The sequence below is a fragment of the Halichoerus grypus genome, chromosome 8, assembly GCF_964656455.1.
Source record: "Halichoerus grypus chromosome 8, mHalGry1.hap1.1, whole genome shotgun sequence".
Taxonomy (NCBI): Eukaryota; Metazoa; Chordata; class Mammalia; order Carnivora; family Phocidae; genus Halichoerus; species Halichoerus grypus.
Window position 1 is genome coordinate 68,368,705 of NC_135719.1, and position 19,414 is coordinate 68,388,118.

The 19,414-nt window shown below is 43.6% G+C and overlaps 2 protein-coding genes across 7 annotated transcripts in view; one reads left to right on the top strand and one right to left on the bottom strand.

The window, feature by feature from the left end:
* The window catches only part of TP53BP1 (tumor protein p53 binding protein 1), a 94,771-nt gene that overhangs the window by 71,382 nt on the left and 3,975 nt on the right, over positions 1 to 19,414 (top strand). For 4 of the 5 annotated variants that reach the window (XR_004925826.2, XM_036120003.2, XM_078079433.1 and 1 more), the window contains 8 exons: positions 405 to 888; positions 4,790 to 4,942; positions 10,257 to 10,528; positions 11,196 to 11,345; positions 11,639 to 12,069; positions 14,799 to 14,990; positions 15,398 to 15,613; positions 17,284 to 17,499. Coding sequence is in view for 4 of the 5 variants with exons in the window: in XM_036120003.2 (XP_035975896.1) it covers positions 405 to 888; positions 4,790 to 4,942; positions 10,257 to 10,528; positions 11,196 to 11,345; positions 11,639 to 12,069; positions 14,799 to 14,990; positions 15,398 to 15,613; positions 17,284 to 17,499 (2,114 nt within the window). In the remaining variant the exon portion in view is untranslated. The remainder of the gene's footprint in view (positions 1 to 404; positions 889 to 4,789; positions 4,943 to 10,256; positions 10,529 to 11,195; positions 11,346 to 11,638; positions 12,070 to 14,798; positions 14,991 to 15,397; positions 15,614 to 17,283; positions 17,500 to 19,414) is intronic. The other variant, XM_036120005.2, reaches the window with a different exon arrangement.
* Positions 14,292 to 19,414, bottom strand: part of TUBGCP4 (tubulin gamma complex component 4) — a 44,911-nt gene continuing 39,788 nt past the window's right edge. For both annotated transcript variants that reach the window (XR_013450482.1, XR_013450481.1), the window contains one exon: positions 14,292 to 15,860. The gene's annotated coding sequence lies outside the window, so the exon portion shown is untranslated. The remainder of the gene's footprint in view (positions 15,861 to 19,414) is intronic.

A 19,414-nucleotide genomic window follows, 5' to 3' on the forward strand; every position in this document is an offset into this window, starting at 1 on the left:
TATGGTGGGATAGTCCTGTGTACCATTATGTTTTCAAGAGTGAAGTTACGTTGGGGCGCCTGGGTGGTGCAGTTGGTTGAGCGTCTCACTCTTGGTTTTGGCTTAGGCTGTGATCTCAGGGTGGTGAGATCCAGTCCCAAGTCAGGCTCAGCATGGAATCTGCTTGAGACTTTCTCCCTCTCCCTTTGCCCCTCCCCACCACGCGCTCACTCTTTCTAAAGGAAACAAATAAATCTTTTAAAAAAGTGAAATTATGTTGAAGAACTTTGTAAGGTGACATGCTTAGTCCTTATTTTCTCCCTTCTCCACGTTTCTCAAATTGTCAGATTGTAGTTCCTCTTGCCAGTACACACACACTCACACTTGCTTACTTGACATGGTTTCTTTCTGTGGTTGATTTTTAGGGGGAACTCGCTCAGTTTTCCAGGTACTCAAGGTGAAGAAGAAAAGGAAAAACTGGAAGGTGAACAAAGGACCAGGAAGAGTCAACAGCCTATGAAGCCCAGTTGTCCTGTCAAAGACCCTCCTTCTCCTATCTCCCAGCAGGTGGCCACACAGGGGCCATCCAGTCCTCAAGGGGAAGCAATGGAGACAGATGTGCTAGAAGGCCAGAAAGAAGGCAGGAATACCAATCAGGAAAAACCTAGTAATGCCTTGGTTGAAAGGCCCAGCCAAAATAACATAGGAATCCAGACCATAGAGCGTTCCCTGTGGGTCCCAGAAACTGTTTCAGCAGCAACCCAGACTGTAAAGAATGTGTGTGAACAGGGGACCAGTACGGTGGACCAGAATTCTGGAAAACAAGATGCCACAGTTCAGACTGAGAGGGGGAGTGGTGAAAAACCAGTCAGTGCTCCTGGGGATGATACAGAGTCGCTCCACAGCCAGGTGAGAGAACGTATAGGGTATCTCAGGGGCCCTGTTCTTGACTTTATGGATTCCTGGAGAATTTAAGTTATGGTACTTGTACCTAATGATAATTCTTAAGAGTTTTGTACAGACCAGTCATTAAAAACAAAAACAATTTTTTCAGGATAGAGATAGGGTAGTGAAAATTATGGTTAGCTGTAGCCAATAGATAGTCTTTTAGGGAAAATGAAATAGTGTTGGAGTTTGTCAAGTAGGTCTTTACTGGAAAAGAAAGCCAGGCGTATAGTCTGGGCCCTATAATATTCTTCTACCTTTAGTCTTTTCTGCCACCATTTTTCATCCTCCCTTATAAGCATCAGAGCTAATTGCTTCCCTCTCAAGTCTATTTCACCAAGGTTCCCAGGAACTTGAGAGAGTATAAAGCAGAGGAGAAGGGATAGAGAAGCATGAAGGATGGTGTACCACAGTATTAGAAACAGAACAGTAAGAAGAATAGAGAGGAAGGGGGAAGTCCTCAGGTGACTAGGACTGCAGAAAGAGGGTACAGCTATATGTAATGGGAGGAAAAGTATTGGGGCTGATGGAAGTAAGGCTGGAGGAGCAACAGATTCTTGGGAATAGAATAGGGAATTGTAGGTAGTTGTAAAAATTGGATGGGTAAGAAGTGGTGGTAGAAGTGTCCATGTTAACAAATAAGAGGAAGTTCATAAAATTTCATCAGGTGGCAGTTGGGTTCCATGGCTGGGAAAATTTGGAAGTTACCAATAGTGGTTAAATTGCCTTTTCAGTTGCTCTGGTGGACTATCTTCACTTGGAATCTGCCTAGGAAAGCTTCATTAGTGATGTGCCTCTTGTTCTAATTGTCCAAGTTGTTTGTTTTATAAAAATTAAATAATATAGTTCCTCTTTATTGAACACCTAAAGTGTATCAGCATTGTGCTCAAGACAACCCATGAGGTTGGTATTATTATTCCCATTTCACAGGTAAAGAAACCGAGCTGAAGAGAGGTTAAGTAACTTGCCCAAGATTTTGCCATCAGTAGGTGGCAGAACTGGAATTTGAACTCAGCATATCTGACTTCAGAATCGGTATTCTTTTCATTATGCTATGTTGCTTTTCTATTTATTAATCATGGCCTGTGTAGTCTTGTTCTGTTTATCCACGCTTCTCCAGGAACTCCAGAAATTATGTTGATAATATTAGCCTTTTAAGGTAACAGTCTATGAGACCTAAGACTTTATCAGTTTGTACAGATTAAAAATAGCATAGCTTTTTGAATATAGGGGTTATAGTAGATCCTGTTTTGCACCTATTTTTACCCTTAAAGTGTTTACATTCTGCCACATAATAATTTGGTTTCTCTGCCTTTATAAAAAGAATTAAACTTGATCCTAAAGATAGCAATCTTGTTGGAGCCACTAGGTTATATCTTCCTTTCTTTCTCTGTAAAATAGGGAAATAATCTCTGCTTCTGTCTCATTATGATGATAGCAGGAGCCAGTGAGCCAGAGTGGTTAGGCCTAGGCTTTGGAGTCAGACCACTTCCATCTGGGATATTGTGAGGATTAAATGAGATAAAGCATGTAAAGCCCTTAGCACTACGCCTGGCACATAGTGAGTGCCCAGTATATGTTGGTTATCACTGCTACCTGGTGATTATTATGATTTTAAATACTGCTGTTTACAGTACCAGTGCTGATACTCTACTGCTGTTGTGTCATTCAGAGTGAAATAACATATTTAAGAGCTAATTGCTCCTGCTAAGAAAGGTGCTGGAAAAATCTAGGTGGTGAATAGGTACAGTTTCATTTGGGAAAGATGAGAAGTTCTGGAGGTGGATATGGTGATGTTTGCACAACAATGTGAATGTACTTAATGTCACAAACTGTATGCTTACAAATGGTTACAGTGGTAAATTTTCTGTATGTTATACTACAATAAAAAATTATAGATTGGGTGGGTACAGTAACAGAAAACGGCATTTGCTGTGCTCTCTTTTGAAGAATGTTGGAAAATGAGGAAGGCTCTGTGGAGATTTTCCAAGTGCCAGTGTTTTCGTATCCACTGCATTCTGGGTAGGACTCAGGCCGGTGTTGGAGAAAAGCATAGGCAGCCTACCTTTGACATTCCTTAACATTTCACTTCTGTATTGGGTACGCCTGGAGCCAGGCTTTTACTGAAGGGAAAGTTTGGTTTTGTTTTCATTTTGTTATCTTCCTTTGATAAAGATAAGATCCTCAAGTTATTTATCTTTACAGAGACCTCTTTTCAGAAGACTGTTTGAAGAGAGAGTAAGCATAGCTTTCTTTTTATCTGCCCCCTTTCCTTTCTCTCCTTTCTTATTCTGTCAGACATGTTTATTTAAGTGTCTCTCTCAAAGTGATCATCTGTCTGGCTGTTGTAGTGGAAGAGGCAGGAGGTCTTGAGAAGTCTGACTACAAGGAGTGTTGATGTATCCCTGAACTCTTGAGGACCCCTGTGACCCAGGGCCTGGCTCTCCGTGTGTGCAGGCAGGAGGTCTAGGCTGTTGTGGCTCTGGTACCGGGGCGCCCTGATGATGGACGTGTGACAGACCAGTACTCTGACCACTCAGGAACCAGAGTTGTACATACACAAATATTTTAAGAAATTGGTTGATTTACGTTTCCATGCTTTTTATTTTATTTATATCTACGTAATTTAGATATCCATTTTCGTAGGTACTTTTATCCCTAAGATGGAGTTGGAGTGGGAATTATTCAGAAAAATTATTGAAAGTTTTAGGTAAATTACTACCATATTGGTCAGTAAAAACCCAGGATCATCACCATTGCAGTGGTGTATATAGTTCTTTGGAAAGACTTGGATACCTTGACACTGACTGCTGAAAGAAAAATCAGTCTACTGTGGGGAAGTAAAGTGGGAGAAAAAAGTATGCATTTTCTCCTCAGAATTACAGAGCCAGTGGGGTGGGGGGGAGGGCATGGATGCTGTTAAATGTGGTATAGATGTTATGAGAAAACATGTATGTAACAGTTGACATAAAAATATAGGGTTTAGGTGCACCTGGGTGGTTATGCAGATGGTTAAGCATCCGCCTTCTGCTCAGGTCATGATCCCAGGTCCTGGGATCGAGCCCCACATCAGGCTCCCTGCTCCGCGGGAAGCCTGCTTCTCCCTCTCCCTCTGCTTCTCCCCCTGCTCATGTTCTCTCTCTCTGTATCTCTGTGTCTCAAATGAATAAATAAATCTTTAAAAAAAAAAAATATAGGGTTTATTTAAGCTATTTAACTGATTATTCTTTATGGTACAAGTAAATACAAAATCCTAATTTACTAATGTTTTCTGTTCTTGGACACTAGCTTGGCTCTTAAGTTGTAATCTATTATTTGAAATAGATTAAATATTTCATATTTAATTCTGAGAGAAATCTGTGTATCTTATTCTAGGCATAAATAAACTATAGGTTATTAATGCGGGAAAGACAGACTGCACTGAGATTAATAGATTACTCTGTTTTTATATGAAGTTCTAAAGACTGCCTTCCTTTTATTTAAAGAGATGTTGCAAGTGTAAGTTTGTATACTGATTGACAAGTCAGCATCAAAATCAGAAGGATTATAACCTAAAATGTACTTTTAGGGGGGTCAGAGTTTCACTTAACTATCCTAGATATAAGTGCTAGATGTTATGATTTTGATTTAGACAGAAATAGGTCATTTTAAGTGATAAACTAATACAAACTCTTCCTAGCCTCTGGCTATATAGCTGGTCCATCCCTGTTCTTACCTATAGGTGAGTAGAAAACAAAACAACTGGAAAATTCCATCACACTAGATTCATGGAACCTCTGAGCAATGCTCATCATGAAGAAGTTGATTTATGATTCTGCCATTTTGCAGTGAGACCCATGCTTGTGTTCTGTATTTTCTGTCACAGGGAGAGGAAGAGTTTGATATGCCTCAGCCGCCACATGGCCATGTCTTGCATCGCCACATGAGAACAATCCGTGAGGTTCGCACACTTGTCACCCGTGTCATCACAGATGTGTATTATGTGGATGGAACAGAAGTAGAAAGAAAAGTAACTGAGGTAATACATACTTTGGGTCTATTTGGCAAATTTCTTTCAGTAGAAGAATTTCCCTGGCGCTCCACTTCCACCCCTACTCGCTTTTCTTGTGCAACTAACTAGCCTCTTTGTTTTCCTTTATCTTGTTAGAAAGCGGTGAGAACATGGGTAAGAGGAGAGTCTTGAATTCTCTGTTTTTGCCAACCATGGGTTTACTGTTTGACCTTTGGCCATTTATTTTTAATCCTTGGAAACTCTTAATGAGGTTTAGAACTCCCTGTTTTACTCCATGTGTTTTCTCATTGTTTCTCACTGTTTTCTCACTTGTGTTTATGTTTATTCATTGTGTCCTTTCTTGGTCTCCATCCATGTGTGGTTATAGGTAGGAGATGCACCTTTATTTCTTAGTAGGATTCATTATGGACTCATTCCCAATGTTGGCAAAATATTGGCATTTATTCATTGTTATATTGGGCAATGTTATATGCTGACTTTGTTTAGATCTCATACTGGCTGAAATTAAACAGATTTTCTATAATTAAAGACGTGGCACCATTCTTGGTACATATGTTAATTTCTGGGAACCATTGTATTAATTGATAAGAGGCATAGCTACTTACTTTCCTTCCTTTAATCTCCTTCCTTTACTCAGGCACTTTTAAAAAAATCTGCCAGGTAGCCATATAGGAAGTTGAGCTCAGGGAGAATTAAACTCTGGTATATAGTTTATTAAATGGAACATACTATTGCTGTTGTTCATTAATGGGCCATTGTGGCCCTCGTGTCAGAAAGCATTTGACATTAGTTTGAGAAATTGTCTTGTATTCTTTATTTATTGGATACCAAAATCCCAGATGTTAATTCATCTTCAATTTTATGTTCGTGGAATTTTTTCCCAATGTTACTACTATTTTGGAAAGATTGGGAACTTAGAGCAGCTTTAGAAAAGCAGTTTGCTTTCATGAACAGTTTTTGTAAATGTTGTAATCTAAAATGTTATACTCTAACATACTACTTGGTGTGGTGCTATCTTTTTTTAAGATTTTATTTGAGAGAGAGCACAAGCAGGGGGAGTGGCAGGCAGAGGGAGAGGGAGAAGCAGGCTCCCCGCTGAACAGGGAGCCCGATGTGGGGCTTGATCCCAGGACCCCAGGATCATGACCCGAGCTGAAGGCAGACCCTTAACTGCCTGAGCCACTCAGGCGCCCGATGTGGTGTTTTCTAAAGTATATTTCTGGAAGCAGCAGGTCTTTTAGATACTCTGAGGGGAAAAAAAAATGTTCCATGGTCAAAGTTTGAGAAACACCAAATGGCTGTAAAACCTCCCGTCCCCCATGAAGATTCATAGTGCATATTACATTAAAGGCTCTAAGACGTCCTTTATTAAAGATGTCTATTTTATTGTTTAATACAGAAGTTACCAAACTTATTTGACAATTAAACATTTTTTAAGATAGTACTTATTATATCCGTATGGAACATAGTGTGGGAAATGCTGCCATAATTAAATAAATAGCGACTAACATTTTTGGAGTACTGACTATATGCCAGGCACTATTGTAAGGACTTTAAGTGATTTAACTTATTTAGTCCTCACAACTAAGCTATGAGGTAGATGCTGTTATCCCATTTTCTAGATGAAGAAACAGGCATAGCACGTTAAAATAACTTACTTTAGGTTACATAGCTAATAGAGGGACTAGAACTCATCCCACGCAGTCTAGATCCAGAGCCTGCATTCTTTTTTTTTTTAAGATTTTATTTATTTATTTGAAAGAGAGCGAAGAAGAGAGGGAACATAAGCAGGGGGAGTGGGAGAGGGAGAAGTGGGCTGTGGGGCTCCATCCCAGGACACTGGAATCATGACCTGAGCTGAAGGCAGACGCTTAACGACTGAGCCATGCAGGCACCCCCAGAGCCTGCATTCTTAACCACTACATTATGCTCACTTTCAAAAGTGAAAATGAAGTATGCACGATAAAGTCTTTCTAAATGAGGTCTAGAAAGCATTTGAGTTGGACATGGAAGATTTTAGATGTAGGGACATAAGGGGGAAAGGCATTCCACATAGAAAGCTTGGTGAGTTACGGCACAGACAGAGTAAAGAGCACACAGGCATGAATGGTCTAGTTGGTAGGCAGCAAAAAAGATGCATGAAGGAGTGTGAAGGTTGAGGTCAGAGGATTCTGGGAGCTTAACTTCCCTCATATCTTGTATCGTTTGCTTATTATCTTTGAGAAATTTTATTCGTTTATTTACCAGCAACTTCTTTTTTACTGTGTTTCCTAGTACTGTGGCAGGCCCTGGGGACTATGAAGATAAAAAAAAAAAAGACTCCTATTCTCTAGGAGCTTATACTTGACATGCAGCAAATCCAGAACTTCTTGGTTGCTGCTGTAGAGGGTGGAAAGATGTGTTAGGAAGAGGGGACAGAACCTACCAGCTTACCTGAAGGTGGCTAAAATACTACTCAGAAGATGTAGCACTCAAAAGTGTGGCAGATGACGTTGAGGGGTGGGGGAGAAGGACATTACAGGCAGAATGAAAAGTTATGTAAATATGTAGAAAGCATGATATGCTTAATGAATATTTAGAAGCTCCATATAACACCAACAGTAGGGTAGGGAATGGTAGAAGATGCCATCAGGGTTGGTAAAGGCCCACAGCGTAAGGGCTTTTGTATACCATAGAGAAGAGTTTAGATTTTTATCTTTGGTGTGATGGAGAGCCTTGAAAGAATTTTGGAGAAAAGCGTGGTGTGCTCAGATTTGTATGTGGGAAAGGTCAGATTAGCGGCAGTTTAACCATAGATTGGAATGGGTTGAGGCATAGTTCAGATGAGAGGTAATGAGTGTCAGGTTAGGACAGTGGCAGTAGGGGCTGAGAGGAGAGACAAAGATATAAGAAATACGTAGAGTGAAATTTTGATACACTATGGTAAATTCCTGAATGTGGGGATTGAGGGAGAGGGAGGAATCTAACATGGTGCCTGGGCTTTTTGCCTGTGCAGCTAGATAGATGGTGGTACCACACACTGTGACAAAGAATGTGAATAGGACACTGGTTTGAGAGAGAAGATCATTCAGGAAATACTTACCAAGGGTCTCTTTTGTGGCATGCACTGTGCTCGATTTGGGGGATATACCCAGGAAAGAAGATGGTGTTACTACCTCTGTCTTAACACGGCATCTGTAGTTTGGTAGAAGAGACACACAGGAAAACAAGTAAGCAAATACATTAAAAAGTTCTTAACAGGCCAGCTTGGCGCCTGGGTCTAAGTCATTACGAGAGCAATGGCTTTGACTGCAGGACGGTTGCAAAGGCAGGTAGAGCTGGCCACTGTTGCTGGGGCTTAATCTCCAACAGAGATATAGCCTGGCATCCCAGCCTTTTAGGCTGGCCATGCCTCTACTCATTTGCCATATCCAAGTGAAGAGATTGACTTCAGTTCTGGGCTCATAATACCTGCTTAGTCAGATGACCTTGGCAGATGAGACTTGAATCCAGCTAGAGCAGACAAGTTGGTGATAGGAGACAGCGATTCGAGAAAGTCATGTTTATCACTGACACTTTTTAGAGGTGGTGCAGTTTCTGGTAAAGACCCTGAGGACAGATGGCTGAGGTAGAGGAAAAGGTTGATGGTGGTAATTAGATCAGGAACTTGGGAGTTGCTACAGAAGGGTCATATGATGGATGTAAGCCACAGAGAATAGTGACAGAAGTAGGGGTGGACCGGGAAGGGAGGCTGTGAACCAGGAATTATGCTGTTCATCCGGAGAGTGAGTGGGTGGGAGGATGCTGGTGAGTAAGGGGGAGAGGAAAGTTTAACAGAATGGCAAATAGTAGCTTAGTAGGAGCGAGAGGTGGGGAGATAGAAATGGTCTGTTAATGGCAATGGGGGGAGCAAGGTTGCCTCTTATCTCCAAACTCTTGAATTGGGGTTTGGTTGAGAAAAACCAGCCTCTGCAGAGAGCGGTAGGGGATGTGAGATGTACTGGGCATATCCAGGATTCATTCATCGAAGGCAAGGAAATGGAGAGAGGACGACACTGTGTTTTGGATGGGTTAAATTTCAGGTGTCCTTAGTACATCCAAAGGGGGGATGTAAAGTTTATTAGGTATTTGTATCTATGAGTTTGGAGCTGAGTCATCGTTGTGTTGTTGGTAGGCAGGGATGAGTCTGGTAAGACTGGCTAGGGAAAGCACGGTAGAGTAAGAAAAGGGAATGAGAACAGTCCTGTGAAATACTGTTTCTAAAGGATCAGACCAAGAAAGAGGAACCCCCAAAACAAGCACATATAGAAGTAGCCAAAGAGGTGGAATGAAAGTAAAAGTGACTTTGTAGATTCCAAGGGAGAGATTTTCAAGAAGGGAGTGGTCAAAAATAATCATTTAATTATCTTATAGCATTATTTAAATGTGTATGCATTGCATACTGTATGCCCAGAGACGGGGGAGAGTCTGTCTTACAGGTCTCCATTTCTCCTCTGACGATCTGCACAATAATGCATGAACAGTCTAGACCAGGAAGGCAAATGTACAGCACCTGGGTTGTAATTCTCAGTCCTGTGCCCAGAGAGGACGTTACTGATTGGTCTGAGAACCTTTTCGCATAAGCTTGGGAATTAGCCTCCAAGGGCTGCTTAAAACTGAGCTCCAGTTACCAGTCCGTCAAAGTCAGCAAGTGAGATAAAGTCAGTTTGACATTCCTGCCTTCTATGATACTGCAACCTTATATGTTTTATTACCTTTTTGGTTTTCATTTTTCTAAACAGTAACACCATTTTTAACCTATTTTTGCCTATAATTTTCTCTTTCCTTTATCATTTATGGAAAAGTAATATAACTAATTTCAAAAAACATGTAATTTTATCCACTGCTGATCAAATACCCAGAAGGGCTCCTAACCACTCGTTTTCCTCATCTAACCTTCCTTCTTCCTTACTTCTCTTCTCCCAGACAGAAAATTGCCTCTGTTGTCTGGATTAGAATCCTTACTGTTTTCTCAGTAAAGGTTGTGAATTTGTCGAGTAAAAAGATAATTTAACTTACTAGCTTATAATAGAGGTCTCTTTCTTTCCAATCCAGTATCACCTTTATTTATTTTTTATTGAGCTATAATATATTCCCTGTAGAATGCTCAGGTCTCAAATGTTTATTGTATGTAACCACTACTCAGAACGAGATACAGAACATTTCCATTATTCCAGAAAGTCTCCTGATTCCTGCCTTTCTGAATTGAAATTTCCATCCATCTCTAGGATTTTTCAACCTCCACGTTAGCATGATGTCATTGTGGCTTCTTTTAGCTTTTGTATCCATTTCTTTCTTGCAGGAGACCGAAGAGCCAATTGTAGAGTGTCAGGAATGTGAAACCGAAGTTTCCCCTTCACAGACTGGGGGCTCCTCAGGGGACCTGGGGGATATCAGCTCCTTCTCCTCCAAGGCATCCAGCTTACACCACACGTCAAGTGGGACCAGCCTCTCAGCCATGCACAGCAGTGGCAGCTCAGGGAGAGGAGCCGGACCACTCAAAGGGAAAACCAGCGGGACAGAACCCGCAGATTTTGCCTTGCCCAGCTCCCGAGGAGGCCCAGGAAAACTGAGGTGCAGACAGGGTCTCCAGAGAGAGAGAGCTACAGCAGGGGCAGGGTTGCTGACATTTTAATATCACAGGAAAAAGGGAGTCATGGGAAATCCCCCCGTCCTCCAACTAGGATAACTCAAATCCTCTTCCTCCCCTTTTGTTCCTCTCCTATTTGGTTTTGCATGGGAGGTGGGGTGGAACTCTTTGGGAGCTAGACTTCGAAGAAAATGTAGGAGAACAGGTGAGGGGACTTTGGGAATGCTGGCATATGCTGCTGCTGTCCCCATTTTATGTAGCCTACAAGTGTTTTGGTTGGGAGTACAAAAAGTTTAGGCCAGTGACCCCAACTTGACACATCCCTAGCTTTTTGTTACCCTCTGCAGGTGTCTAGAGCCTGAAGTAGAAGAGAAGGCAGGGCAGAAATGGGTGTGCTGTTCTTGAGGGCAGCGGTAGGAGGCTTTGTCAGGAGGGAACAGACTTGCACAGAGGAGGATGTCCTTTACATGTTATCGTACACTCCCACTCCCTGGTTGGTAGTTTTGGTGGTGGGTGTGCAGACCAGCTTCCTGCTGCCCTGGAGGGCTAGCGCATGTTGGCCTGGCATGTAGTTTAAGGGCCGTGGGGAGACTTTGTGAAGAAAGGACCCAATAGCAGGTGCTGTCAGACTAACCTGTCTTCATTCTCTAGTCCTAGAAAAGGGGTCAGTCAGACAGGGGCGCCAGTGTGTGAGGAGGATGGTGATGCAGGCCTTGGCATCAGACAGGGAGGGAAGGCTCCAGTCACGCCTCGTGGGCGCGGGCGAAGGGGCCGCCCGCCTTCTCGGACCACTGGAACCAGGTACCTGGGTAGTGTGAGATACACTTAGTCTATGACTTGTTCAGAAAAAAAAGGGAGTAGAGAGAAGAGAGGGGAGTAGAGAGTATGTGGGTGTCAGGAGGGACACGAGGGGTCCGCACTGACCGGGGAGCGGGCAGGGATCAGAGAGGCTACCAAGAAACCAGGCTTATGCCTGTGATGGGGTCCTCCAAGAACGGGCTGAGGAAGACCCATGGACAAAGGAGTGGGAAACTTGGTAGATAAGTACTTTTCTTAATTCTAACTGCCGCCTCCTATCTCTTATCTCTCTTTAGAGAAACAGCTGTTCCTGGCCCCTTGGGCATAGAGGACATTTCACCCAGCATGTCACCAGACGATAAGTCCTTCACCCGTATTGTGCCCCGAGTGCCGGACTCCACCAGGCGAGCAGACGTGGGTGCTGGTGCTTTGCGTCGAAGTGACTCTCCAGAGATTCCTTTCCAGGCTGCTGCTGGCCCTTCTGATGGCTTAGATGCCTCCTCTCCAGGGAATAGCTTTGTAGGGCTCCGTGTTGTAGCCAAGTGGTCGTCCAATGGCTATTTTTACTCTGGGAAAATCACTCGTGATGTCGGAGCTGGGAAGTATAAATTGCTCTTTGATGATGGGTACGAGTGTGATGTTTTGGGCAAGGACATTCTGCTGTGTGACCCCATCCCTCTGGATACGGAAGTGACCGCCCTCTCCGAGGATGAGTATTTCAGTGCAGGTAATAAAGGGGAGTGGAGTCTGCTGGGGCAGGCTTCTCTCCAGTCAGTTATTACCCCGAGCACTCGCTCCAGCCTAACTGCTCTGCAGGGGTCTCCAAAGCCGGAAATGCCATTCCTGTTACGCTGGTTATTTTCACACTGGCTTTTCGGTTTTCCTTGGTTGCTTATTTTTGAATGAGCTCACTTTGGTATAATACTCTTAAGTATACAGAGTACTATGCAAAGTGCAGAATACTGGGATAGCATAGGGAGCCCCTGTCCACCCCTCACCCAGCTTCCCAGCTTTCCCTGTTGTCAACATCTTCCATTAGCGTGGTACAATTGTCACAACTAAGAAACTACCTTGACTCCTTACTAACTAACTGAATTCCAGACTTTATTTGGATTTCACCAACTTATATATGTCCTTTTTCTGTTCCAGGATCCAGTCCATTAGCCCTCATGTGTCCTTCGATCTCCTTTGATCTGTGACAGTTTCTGAATCTTTTCTTGTTTTTCGTGACCTTGACAGTTTTGAGGGGTATACTGGTTAAGTATTTTGTAGAATGTCCCTCAGTTTGGGTTTGTCTCGTGTTTTCTTTGATTAGATCAGAGTTAGGGGTTTTGAAAAGACTGCTGTGGAGGTGAAGTGCCCTTCTTGTTATATCATATGGGGGAGAGAGGCCAGTGACATCCACAGGACATCACTGGTCTCGTTAACCTTTATCCCTCGGTTAAAGTGTTTGCCAGGTTTGTCCACTGTAAAGTTAGTGTTTTTCCTTTTTTTTTAAAAAGATTTTATTTATTTGAGAGAGAGAGAGCGAGAGAGGGAACACAAGCAGGGGGAGTGGGAGAGGGAGAAGGAGGCTTCCCGCTGAGCAGGGAGCCTGATGCGGGGCTCGATCCCAGGACCCTGGGATCATGACCTGAGCGGAAGGCAGATGCTTAACGACTGAGCCACCCAGGCGCCCCAAGTTAGTGTTTTTCCTTTTCACCACTGAGACTTACATATAGTACCTGCCTTGCTGGGAATCTAGTAGGTGAGTGTGGCAGATATATTGAGATACTTTTCTTAGGAAGAAGTTGTTAGTACTGTGTTTTTGTGCCTGTCTGGGTTGAAAAATGCTACCTTTTTTTTTTTTTTAAGTAGCCAGTTCCCTATAATGGTGATGGTGAGAGATTTATATTTGTTATGACTGTTTCATGTGCCAGTTCTTTGAATATATTGCCTCCTTTCTATGAGCTAATTTGGATATAACATCATTTCTGGAGATTGTTTGGAACACTGATTGGGATGTAATGGGCAACAGCGCCTCTGATGAAGTGTCTTCTGACGTTCTTGTGATGTAGACTCTGGAGTAGTTGTTGTTTGCCCCTTTATTTCACTGTTAAACTTCACCTTCTAGCTCTGGATAACACTTAGCTTTGTGTGGCATCCGTTAGTAGCACATGGGTTTAGGTCTTTTATGACCTGTGGCTTACGTAGTTTGTATCAGATGTATTCATTCTTCTTTTTCTGGTGTAAAGCTTATCTTGGAGGTTCTCTTTAAGACAAAGAGTCTATATCCAGGATGAATTACCGCGTCAAGGGGTGGGGAGTCTGTGTCTCATTTATTGAGGCTGTCTACTAATGTCAGTGTTAGACTGCTTCTAGTTCTAGTAACTCTTCATCAGTGTGAAGTATATTTTTGCTTTGGGTTTCTTTGTCCTTTTGAAGGGGGTCTTTGTGATTTAGTTTCCTGATAGAGATTTAAGCCAGGAGATGAAGAAGCCAAGGGGAAAGGGAGTGGTTGTGTGGTATAGATAAAGAGAGAACCAAGGCCTACTTTCATGTCTGTATTTCTTTCCTTGGTGGCATATGCTCTGGGTTTCTTTTAGCCCTTCATTCAAGCACAGGCTAATGGGGGAAAACAAATGGACCCTTATAAAAGGTGTTCATGATAATGCCTTGTTTTTATCTTATATATGTGTTTGTGTGTGTATACACATATATATATTGCACACGTGTGTGTAAATTGTTTATTGATAGGCAGAGGGAAGGAATATGATCTTTTTCATAGGGTTGAGAATGGGTTTTACTCAAGATCACACTGCTTGGTGGTGGCAGAATGAGACCTAGGCTCAGATTTCCTGAATTCCAGCCCTGATCCCTTTTATACTCCACACTGTGTTCCTTCTAACCTAGAGGCCTTATCTTTGGGTTCTGAATCAGAGCAAGAAGTAGATAATAGGGAAAATTAGGCAGGAGAGGCAGAATTTATTTATTTTTTCCTTTCTTTGCTCTATATCTCTATTTTGATTTAGCCACACAGACACATGCTCTCTCAGAGTGATGTTATCTTTCACCTACAACTTAACTCAAGAATTATCAATCAGCCTCCAAAGAAACCAAGAAGGAAAGGTTTAGTAAATTATAATGGGATTGTTAAGAAACCACACGTCGTTTCACTTCAAAAAAGAATTGAACTACTGACAACTCATAAATGCTGGCTTTAGGAAGTTATTTTACAACTAAAGGGTTCCTTCTGTTGAGAAACTTTCCATGTCCCAATCCCAGGGTAGTAGCTACATACATTCATAAGTGGTGGTGTTGTCTGTAATTGATAGTTGGAATTTCTTTAAGTACTAACTTCAGCCCACTGTGGGACCTCTTAATGCCCTGACCCAACCCCGCTGTGCAGAGCCATTGTGAGTGGATGCCGAGCAACCTAAAACAACAGCAGGCTGCTCTTATGTTGTTCCCACCCAGGAGTGGTGAAAGGGCATAGGAAGGAGTCTGGAGAGCTGTACTACAGCATTGAAAAAGAAGGCCAAAGGAAGTGGTACAAGCGAATGGCCGTCATCTTGTCCTTGGAGCAAGGAAACAGACTAAGGGAGCAGTATGGCCTTGGCCCATATGAAGCAGTAACACCCCTCACCAAGGCAGCAGACATCAGCTTGGGTAAGACCTTTGCTTCCTGAGAAACTGCCTCCGGGCCCCTGCTTTGTGGTGGGAGGAGTGAATTCTAGAGCAGTAAGCATGCTTCCCTAAATCTTACTGTTCCTGTGGTGTTTGAGATGCTGATGAGCTGCCGTTTTCTGGAGCCTCTGCCTAGCTCTGTTTCCTTCCTGGGACCAGATAGTAAGTTCTCAGATTCTTCTGGCCTCCCCAGTTCTGCAGGGAGCCAGACATATTTCGGTCATGACTGAGACCGAAATGAAATGATGGTGGCTTGGAAAGAGGTTTCTGCCCCCGTGGGAGGTGGAGGAAAGGGTGTGGTGATCTCTAACTCAGGCTCTGCCCAGCTTCTTGAAGACCAGGGCCTCGGACCATGGGAGTTGACCAACCTTTGGCTTATCCTATCCTAGATAATTTGGTGGAAGGGAAGCGGAAACGGCGCAGCAACATCAGCTCCCCAGCCACCCCCACTGCCTCCAGCAGCAGCAGCACAACCCCTACCCGCAAGACCACAGAAAGCCCTCGTGCCTCCTCGGGAGTTCTCTCAGGCAAAAGAAAACTGATCACTTCTGAAGAGGAACGGTCCCCTGCCAAGCGAGGCCGGAAGTCTGCCACTGTGAAACCTGGTAAGTGCTCCCTTTTGCCTCATTCTCCCTCAGACCACTGTGGACTGCAGGGCCAGCTGCTGGGGAGCTGCAGCCTGATAAGTGGCGATGGCCCCTCTGTCCTGGCTACAAAGGTGGGGTCCCACACAAGCCCTAGGTGGTACTCCGCTGACTGCATCCACCTTTATGCATCTCCCAGCAGAGTCCAGTAGAGGTAGATAGGACACGAGGTCTTGATTGGAAACATCCATTGACTTCTGAGTAGGTTCTGAGAGGGAAAGAAGTATTGAATTTTAAGCAGATTCAAAATTGGTGCAATTGGTCTTACATTTCTTCCTTTACCTGGCACCATCTTCTACCTCAGGAGGCTCTGCTTCCCCCTCTCTTGCCCTCAGGGTCCTCTGGCTCTCCCAGATTTCCTCGTGAAAGCTAGTACCTCCCTCTGCATCTCCCCTCCTCATACTGTTCGCCAAACAACTGTTTTCCAGTCCCTCATGCTTCATATTAACAGGAATTTATCCATCTCTGTTTACAGAGTCTCTGCTATGATCCATTCACAGCCACTGGGGTTCTAGAGACACAGGGGTAAAGTCCTCAGTGTCTGCCCTGAGGGAGCCCTCTCAGTGCAGCAAACTGAAGGACTTCATTGATTGTTACATTGTCCTGGCACCGGAACTTCTTTTGTTTGCTGTGTATTTGGGTTGTGTCCTCTTCATATCTATCTCACACTTCTGTTGTGTTCAGGTTATGTGAGGCATGGAACTAAGTGCTTCACACATACTACCTCAGATAATCCCTATGAGGTATAGGTGCTAGAATTCATTTTCCCGGTGAAGAATCTGAGGCACAGCAAAGTGGGCTAACTTCCCCAAGGTGACCTAGTAATCCAGAATTTACACTCAGGCAGTTTGACTTTCAAGTCCAGGCTTACACAGACTACAGCAGACTGTTCTCCTCCTGCTGGTTTTGTTTTAGGGAGGCATGACCTGTCTGTCATCTTAGCCTCCTAATGAGGCTATGATTCCGCTTCTCCAAATCAGGTATTTGTTTTCTTTTTGAGGACTTATTGGGGCACTCCTAGCATGGGTGTTCTGGGAGTCCTGGGTTGGCTGGTTCACTCACCCACCCCCAGGGGTTGGAAACTCGGACAGTTGAAGCAGGCTGGTTTGATGGAGCTCCATCAACGTGTAAGAACACTATTACCAAGTATTCTGTGCACCATTCTGGTGAGGGTCAGGGATAGGGTGGGAGTATCTGCCAGGGACATTTGTTGGGCTTTTTGTTTCTGTTTTTAAGGGCTGTTTCAAAATATCACATATCCTGGGGAATTCCGAGCACTGGGCAGAGAAAGTGGGCTGAAGATTTCCAAATATTTTTTCATTCTTACCTAAGCTTTGTTTGTTTTAGAACCACCACTTTCTTCAAATGATCTCAGAAGTATTTGGTTTCACTGTATAAAAACAATACTAGTTGATTTTCATTTATGAAAATCATGTATATATCATCATGACTGTAAAATTTAAATACATCAAATTTCTCTACACTGTAAATTGGGTCCTAGGTTATTGAGTCCTAGGTTAATGGTCTTTGGTCAGTAGCTCAAAAAAGGTGATCAGGACACTGCCTACCCATCCCGTTGTGCCCAGGTGGTGGTCTGTAGCCTTCTAGTAACTGTGTTCTGTCCTTTCCAGGGGCGGTGGGGGCAGGAGAGTTTGTGAGCCCCTGTGAGAGTGGAGACAACATGGGTGAACCCTCTGCCCTGGAAGAGCAGAGAGGGCCTTTGCCCCTCAACAAGACCTTGTTTTTGGGCTATGCTTTTCTTCTCACTATGGCCACAACCAGTGACAAGTTGGCCAGTCGCTCCAAACTGCCAGACGGTCCTACAGGAAGCAGTGAGGAAGAGGAGGGTAAGTCCCTAGGAAGCCCTGGGGGCTCTGACACTTGGGCATTTTCCTCCTTTCCATTCACTCTATGAGCCTGTAAAGGAAGCAGTGCCAGTGGCATCTGGGTCTTGGTCAGGGAAAATGAACGAGCCCTGCTTCTTGATTTATAGACTGTTTCCACAAAACTCCTCTTGGTGGCTCCTCAAAACAACACTGTGAGGCAGGTGGGAGATAGATCTTATCATCCGCTTTACAGATGAGGAAACAAGCTTGGAGAGGTTAAATAATTGCTTTTTTCTGCAATAATGGTAGACTCGGGACTAGAACCTCTGTTCATTTTATCCTACTGCAGTCATCCAGATCTGTCAAGTTTCTGAATGCCCTGCTGCTTTCCCATCTGTGTTCTAGGGCCAACTGCTAGAGCAAACCCACGTTGGGGCTGAAGTTCAGTCTCTTGAGGTCTGAGCATAAGACTGAGAATGTAGGGTGCCCAGAGCCCTAGGGTCATTACAGAGAAACAGCTTCTAAGCCTTTTCAACTCTTGTATCTCTCTTCAACCTTAAACTACATCTATATATTGCATTTCTACGTTGTCTGTTACATAGGGTTTGAGTAAGGCTGCAGTGGGAAGAGGTAAAAATTGTTTCAACTGTCTAAAGAGTGTGTGCTCTAGGAGAGAAAATGGTCACATACAAATGTATGCACTATTAAGTGACTCAACAGCAGCATCCAGATGTTTCTGCAAAAGCTAAAGGTCCAGATGGGATGATGTTCTGCAGGTTAGAGTTGAATCTTGCAAGAGGGAATTGAATTAGGGAACATGGCTATCATAAAATAGCAGCATTGCAGATCTGTGATGATTGGCATTTCAGGTGTGTGGATGACTCTTCGCTAACTAACCAAAACTCTATCTCACCAACCGTAGCCATGTGGAGGTCTGTAGAGACGTAGGAAGGGTGGTTGGGGAGTTGCAGGTAGGGTTTATGCTGTTTGGAAGGTGCATAAACAGAGTGATTGGTAAGATCGGCTCTGGCATGCGGGAGCAGGTGTGGTATGTGTGGGGTTTCAAGGTTAAGTGTGCACCCAGCCTTTTTTGTCAGACAGAATTGAGATAGGTATCATTGGAGATAAGGTTTATGAAGAGTTTCCTAGCCAAGAGTGTAGTTTCACTTTGATCATAATGAGTCCCTTGAGGATTGTGTGAAATGTGCTGTGGCATCAAAACAGTGTTTGTGGTCTTGTTTTCTTTTGCTTTTACAGTATTGCTAGACTCTGGACCTTCCTTATTCTCCAGCACACTCCTAGCCCTTCACTAGACCAGGACTTCATAAGGCAGTTCTGTAGATGTTTTATTTGTGGGTTGGTACAGCATGGTCAAGAAAGCCAGCTTTGGTATGAGATACAGATGGTCCAGTTCCTTAAAAATCCGTGACCCTGTGTGAGATTAATAAACTCAGCTCATAAAAATTCCCTCCATTGCTGATATATCAAATGTTTTTAATCTCAACCTTGTAACCAAAAAGTGAGGGGAGGTAGGCCTTGTCTAAATGAGAGGAAATTGGGCATTTTTTAGGGAGATTTCCAGGTTTCTTTCTTTCATTTTTTAAAGATTTTATTTATTTGACAGAGAGCGCACAAGCAGGGGGAGCAGCAGACAGAGGGAGAGGCAAGGCTAAGCAGGGAGCCTGATGCAGGGCTGGATCCCAGGACCCTGGGATCGTGACCTGAGCCAAAGGCAGATGCTTAACCGAATGAGCCACCCAGGTGCCCCGATTTCCAGGTTTCTTGTGGAAAATGTGGTTATAGTGAACATGTCTGTTTTATGTTGCTCCTTTATCACTGGACATTGCCCGACAGTACCAATATTTTTGATATTTTTGGCACATTGAATGTCCCTCAATCTCAAGAAGCCTGAAGACATTTTTACTAAAACAATCTT